At 30.8% G+C, this 7,017-nt stretch overlaps 1 protein-coding gene across 1 annotated transcript; it reads right to left on the bottom strand.

Moving 5' to 3' along the window:
• Window positions 1-2,452: 2,452 nt before the first annotated feature.
• LOC127248543 (aldehyde dehydrogenase family 3 member F1) lies at window positions 2,453-6,328 on the bottom strand. The gene is made up of 10 exons (XM_051270926.1): window positions 5,841-6,328; window positions 5,365-5,433; window positions 4,664-4,760; window positions 4,186-4,392; window positions 3,978-4,099; window positions 3,706-3,810; window positions 3,428-3,600; window positions 3,227-3,317; window positions 3,014-3,163; window positions 2,453-2,905 (listed from the first exon to the last, which is right to left on the bottom strand). The coding sequence occupies exons 1-10, from the start codon at window positions 6,015-6,017 to the stop codon at window positions 2,657-2,659; spliced, it is 1,440 nt and encodes a 479-aa protein (XP_051126883.1). The 5' UTR covers window positions 6,018-6,328; the 3' UTR covers window positions 2,453-2,656.
• Between the last annotated feature and the right edge of the window lie 689 nt (window positions 6,329-7,017).

Genomic DNA, 7,017 nt, shown 5'->3' with positions numbered 1-7,017 from the left:
TTCAAAATTAAATGAATAAATCAACTAGAAATCGGAATGGGATGAAATTCCACTATCAATTTTTTGATCTTTTCTCTCTGTCATGCTATTTCAAACTTTTAGGCAGAAGGAAAAATAAAAACTAACTCTTATAATTAAATATATATCTTTTATTATATTATATATAATAAATATAAAAAATTGTATGTATATTTAAATTAAAAAATTAATAATAATATTGAAAGTTAATTTAAGATTTTGAAATATAGTAAAAAACATACACATCATTACTCATTAGTAACATTATTTGTAGAAGAAAAAATAATATACACGTACACATATACATACCATTAACAAAAATGTTATTTCAATATAAGTTAATTTATATTTTTAAAGTCAATATAAAAAAAATAATTTATATATATAAAAACTTTTAATATACCTTCTATTTTTTACTTGGAAAAAATAATTGTAATTTATAAAATAGACTAAAAATCTTAACTATACACATGTACTTGATTTGTTCAGAATCTATTTAGGGTGTGTTTGTCTGTGGGTTTGGATTTTGGATTGGAATTTGAATAGTAAAAATTTTGAATTTGAATAGTTGTATGATGTGATATAAATAGGTGTTGATGCGATGTTTTGAATGTAAAATTAATTTTTAGTATAATATAAAAAATGAAAAATAGGTCTTTGATTTGATATTTTTGGGAGAAAAAATACGATGAATAGTAGAAATCCAAACAAATCCCTCAAACAAACACACCCTTAGTTTTTTGCATTTTGATCTATCCGTAATCAGTTTTTATGTTTTTTTAGTAGTAGCAGTTTCCACAAATATTATAAAATTGAAAAAAAAAAATTGAAAAAAAAAAAAAACTCTTACATATTGGGTTTGTTTGTTTGGTGTTTTTATTTGAATTTTTTTTTTTTTTTTTTTTTTTTTTATGTTTGGTATAGACAATTATGTCGGTAATATAAAAAATAATATTTTATATTGAATGTTGGTTTTTGTGAGAGGATAAAATATATATATATCAAGAATGGTGTTGAAAAAACAAATTGAAAGAACAAACTCATTGTCTATTATTATAACAATATCATCAACATAATTTTATTATATTACAAGACATCAGCATGAGTAAAATTTTACATTTATCACTTTATTGTCCTACATATTAATATATATATATATATATATTAAATTCTACATATAGAAAGTAAACTCAAGGACGGAGCAAGTATATAATTTTGGAGGATATTTGAAATTTTAGACATATTTGAGGAATAGTTGTAAATTATTTTGAATTTGAAATATGTTTTTAAAGATCGATTTTGTTACATACTTATTTAACACAATCAATAATGAGTAAGTAGTACGTAGTTTGCATGAATACAATATATATATATATATATATGTTGTGTTATTCTTATAATGTGTAGTTTTACATATCTTAAGCGCTGAATACAATTATAGTATATACTATATTCGTCTGGCTGTAAGATCTTTTTATTTATTTTTTGTGTTTTGATATTTAAACATTAACTATTATATCAAACGTTGTACAAATTAAGAAAAAATTACAAAATACTGTCTTATAATATTAATAGAAAAATATTTGTAAAAAAATATATATATACAAATATAAAGATATTTTTAATGTTAAATATAATGACCCAAAAAATAAATATGACTTCAGAGGCGGACGGATAGAGTATTTATTATTATTATTATTATTATTATTATTATTATTATTATTATTATTATTATTATTATTGTTAAGTATTGTCGTTTCATATATTTATATTTTATATTATATTGATATATCTTATATAATCTATTTATACTTCATGAAGTGGTGTTTAATGCGTTGATTTATTTCATTTTAGAACTTTAACAACCACCTTCAAAGATATTTAGAGTAGTAATAATTATGATAGTGATTGACGAAGTAAAAACAACAAATTTAGTTTAATATAATTAAAAAATTTTAAAATTAATAATGTATACTGTGGTATTATTAAAATTATATTTAATAAAATATAATCAATATTTATGTCATTTTATAAAACTAAATGTTATATAATAAAAATTTAAAATAAAAAGATAAAATATTAATATGTTTGTCCATACAATATAATACTCCCTCCGTTTCAAACACCGGCACGAGAATTTAGGTGAATAGTATTAAGTAGAGTAATTTGAGATGATTTGAAAATTAGGCGAGCTATGTGATGGAATAAAATCAAATGTTGTATGACGTTTAGAACAGAAGGAGTATAAAATAAACAATATATAATTAATATACATGCTCTCTCTTCTCATTTGAAATTTTGCAGTAAATTTAAAAATAATAATATTTTATTAATTAAAAAAAATACATAAATTTGTAATTTTATGTAAAAATTAAAAAAATATATCTTTCAATATTAAGATTTTATTATTTTTGCTATAATAGAAAATAAATAGTGAATGAAATAATAGAGCAAGTATATGTCAATAAGCTATAGATCCACCACCCAAGCATGTTTTGGCACGCCACCATGCAAAAGCACAATGCCAATACATGGAAGTAAACAGACGCTTATAAGTATGTGAAGTAGCTCAAGTAGATTGGCATCTTTCCTCAACCAGACAAGACAGGACAAGAAATGCGTACTTGGGCACGTACGGTTAGGGTTGGCGGTGGCGGTTGAAGCCCAGCAAGAGAAGCAATAGGGCGAGATAGTTGAGGTCATAAGCCAGCCTAATGAACTCAAGCTTAAAGCTGTTCCATGGAGGGTACCTGGCCTTCAGCTCAAACCCGAAATTTCTGTGCAGAACTGCCTTCTCATGGCTGAACGTATCGAATGAGTATTTTCCATGGTACCGCCCGAACCCGCTTTGTCCCATGCCTCCGAAAGGCAAAGTATCGCATATAAACTGTGTGCAGCATGCAATGCAGCATTTTATATATCAATGCCAATGGATCATCATATAATCATATTCATGGAGGACACGCAATGAAATTTACTCGACTCGTCGTCATACCTGGATCATGGCGTCGTTGAATGTCACACTTCCGGAGGATGTTTCTTGCAAAATCCTGTCCTTCAATTTTTCATTCTTCGTGAAGGCGTATATGGCCAGAGGCTTTGCTCTTGCATTGATGAACTCGATGCTTTCTTCAATTTTGTCAAGCTGCAAAGCAACATTAATTTCAACACATGCTCGGATCTGATCGTCATTATATCCTTAACCTACCGTAATAATGGGGAGCAGCGGTCCAAATATTTCGTCAGTCATAACCTGAGCATCCAGAGGAGGATTCACCAAAATTGTCGGCTGAATCATCCTGTTTTCAATCGACGCCAAACCATCCATGTTTAGGAGGGGGCAATAGCATTTCTAAACAACTAGTTGAGATTTATTATAAAGCAGCAGTGCAGAGCAGAGAGAACTAACAAATTTTCCTCATCGAACGAGCCACCATAAACAATGGAAGCTGCCACACCAGATTCCTCAACCATACCGCGCACTCTATCAAAGTGATGCCTGTTCACAATTCTACAAATGTTCTGCAGCTTCTCCACGCCATCACCATAAAATCTTTGGATGCAAAGCTTCAGTGAGTCAACCTGAAAGTAAGTAATAATAATTTTTTACAAAGTCGGTCGAGGCCAGACTTTGGAACAACCAAACCAAAAACAACCCGTGCTGTGCTGCAAGAGATTAGGCTTTACCAACTGTGTGACATGCTTTTGTTCGACAAGCAAGTAATCAATTCCTATGCAGGCCTGCCCTGCACATGGTCCCCATTTCCCTCCAACTATTCTCTTTACAGCCACCTTCAATCGAATAATCGAATATATTAGTCTATTCTATTAACAAAAATGAAAAAAGGAATTTCCATCATCCTCATAATCTGATGATGGACTAGTGCATCCGTGTGTCATTCGGAAACTGGTTGAATGAAAAGCATTCATTAGTTATTACACAAGGAACCAAACTGAACCTTAAAGTCTGAGGCAGAGAAGACATCAAAAATGGCGGGACATTTTCCACCCAGCTCTAGAGTAACGGGTGTCAAATGCTTTGCAGCAGCAGACATGATTATGCGTCCAACTCGTGGGCTACCTGGATATAAAACACAAACTTAATCAATAACCATATAGGGGAATCCAAGCAGCTGAAAAGACATGAAATTTTGTTTTTGTAAGAACCTGTGAAAAATATTTTATCCCATTGTTGCTCCAATAATTTTTCCGCAATATCACTTCCTCCTTCGACAACTTTAATGGCTTCTGTGTCCAAATAGAGTGGGATTGTACGGAAAAGTACCGAAGAACATGCTGGTGCTAACTCCGATGGCTTTAGAACAGTTGTGTTTCCGGCAGATATTGCCCCAATTAAAGGATCCAATGTAAGACCTGAAGTAGTAAATCACAGGACAGGAACTTAGTTTATGCTTATATAAACAGCCCCATTTTTCACATGTAGCAGAACGTATGTTGAATCTTATAGATCTTGATCTCTTGAATGACGAATCTTTTCATATTTATGTATAATGCTACTTGGTTTTTCTAAGATACTTGTGTATAGCGATTGAAATATTCTTCAATCATCACAAAGTACAATAAACTAATCCACAGATTCTCGGCAAGTGAAATAGGCATGCACTGGGAAAAATAGAGAACTTACTGATGGGGAAATTCCAGCACCCGAATATAAGTACCGTGCCCAGCGGTTCAGTCAAAATCTGTCCTCTTGCGGGTTGCAAGAGTAAAGGTAGTGGACTCTGTTTCAACACATATAACCATATTTACAAAGTCAGCATACTTGCACATACAATTTCTATATTCCTAGTATTTAAGCAGGTTAAACATAGTTTTTGCAATTCGAAGTTGAACGCTTGTTGGTAGGCAATGATCGACGCATAATTTTATGAAGTGTATATTAATAAAAATGGCTATTTTCTGCATAGGAGAAAAATGCATGAGTTTCAATTTGAAAGCATTCCACTACTATATCTTGTAGTAATTTTAGAATTTAATATTTATTTCAACTATAAGCGAAACGCATACATTCTTGGAACAGTGTCTAAATACCCAGAAAAGAAAAAGAAAAAGAAAAAACAGCTTTTGCAAGCATATGCAACTGGAAAAAAATTGATGAATCAAGTAAATAGTAACACAATCATTGTTATAACATAGAATCCTATACATATAATTTTGTTTCATGACTACCAATCATCAAGCACAAGAACATATAGGTGAAGAAAACAGAGTTCTTTCAAATATGATTGATAAGAAACACTAAAATTACTAAATTTTCAAGATATCTTCCAACTATTTATTTCTTCTACTCAGAAGCAGACGACAATCTTCTTAGAACTACGTTACCTTTTTGGGAGCCATCCATTCCTTGAGATGAAGCAAAGCATGGTCTGCTGATTTCTTCACCACTCCAATCTGTTTCAGAAATAAGAATTATCATCATATCAACATTGGGCAAGCAAATAAATTGACATCTTTGTTTTCACATGCCCACAACAATGGATCAAAGCATAGAGGCAAGAAGTCATACAAGAAATGGATGTAGTCGAGTCAAACAGTGGTAACTTGACAAAAAAACACTTTAAACAAATGATGATAAGCCACCAGGTGACCTTGATTAAAATATTCCAAACCAAACTTTTAGGAAGATCAGAGGGATTCACCAAAAAGTAATCCGTCCAATCTCCACCATAAATCGACAAAAAATTTTAAGCTCTGCTTCTGATTGAGCAACAACCAACAAATCCCTAATTCCTATTGGCATAATAATAGCGTAATAACAGGCAGATAGTGGATGATGATATTTGGAAATCAAGTCAAACCTCATCGCGATACGCTTCAACAGCATGTTTCCCGAGATCCTTTTCCAGAGCTTCAAAAATCTGGGCCTCATTTTGCGATAGAAGTCTCAGAAGAGCTCGAAGCTGCGCACTTCGCCAATCGATTCCTCGTGTTCGCCCAGTTTGGAAAGTGCGTTTCAGTTTCTCCAAGCCCTCCATTGCTGCTGCACTGCGTACATCAATGTCCAACCTTTCACACGGAGTCTCTCTTATATCATTAAAAGAACACAACAGTGTGTGTGGTTCACGCGAACGAATTAATTTAGCATTGAATGCGATCCAATACGATTTTAGATTTTAATTTTCTCAGCATCAAGCCAAACACAAGGACAGGACAACTATATAAATTCAACTCAATTCAATTCCGATCCATCTGATAAGAAACGAACGAAGAAATGACGGAAACCCTCGCGCCAAGGCAAACTTCCATGTGATCGATTTGGAATCCAAACTACAGTACACCACACTACACTGTACTGGCAGTACTGCAGCAGTCAGTAGGCTCAACCAAACTACTATGGTAGAATCGTTGGTGTTGAATCTAGCTGGCATAGCGTCTTCATTAATTTTTATTTTTTATTTTTTTTTATTTTTATTTTTATTTTTTTTTTGTGTGATTTCAAAAAAATTATTGCGCTTCGGACTATTCGAAATAATCGAAATTCGAAATTCGAAAATTCGTAATTCGAACCAAATCAAAAAATCCGAAATTCTAAATATTTTATTATTATTTTTTAAATTTTAAATTCTTTTATATTTTATTATTATTTTATAATATTAAATATATATATAATATATAAAAATTAAATATGTTAGAATATAATTAATAAATTTGAGTTTTTTATATTAAAATATAATATTTTCTAATAAAATATTAAACATATATAATAAAAATATATTAAAATATTATATTTCGGATTTCGGATTTTAAGTATACCGATCCGATTCGATCCGAAAATTCGAAATTTGTTAAAAATTCAATCCGATCCAATCCGAAAATCCGAAAAATCCGAACTAAATTTTAAATTTCGATTTGGTTCGGATTGGATTTTCGAATTTCGGATATTTTGCTCACCTCTATGTCCGTCCCATGGTCTATTAGTCTATATACAATAATTTAGATAAAACGAAAATAATAAGTAATTATAAAATGTATTAA

This window comes from Andrographis paniculata, unplaced genomic scaffold, assembly GCF_009805555.1.
Source record: "Andrographis paniculata isolate CXL003 unplaced genomic scaffold, ASM980555v1 Contig34END, whole genome shotgun sequence".
NCBI classification, from domain to species: Eukaryota; Viridiplantae; Streptophyta; class Magnoliopsida; order Lamiales; family Acanthaceae; genus Andrographis; species Andrographis paniculata.
Note: the sequence above shows the minus strand (reverse complement) of the source record. Positions and strands in the feature narration are given on the sequence as shown.

Excerpts from the sequence above, each read along its gene's own strand:
- LOC127248543 (XM_051270926.1), bottom strand. The coding sequence starts at position 6,017 with ATGGAGGGCTTGGAGAAACTGAAACGCACTTTCCAAACTGGGCGAACA. Across the intron at positions 4,393-4,663 it reads GTGCTGGAATTTCCCCATCA|GTCTTACATTGGATCCTTTA; the intron begins GTAAGTTCTCTA and ends TTACTACTTCAG. Across the intron at positions 2,906-3,013 it reads TCAACGACGCCATGATCCAG|TTTATATGCGATACTTTGCC; the intron begins GTATGACGACGA and ends TGCTGCACACAG.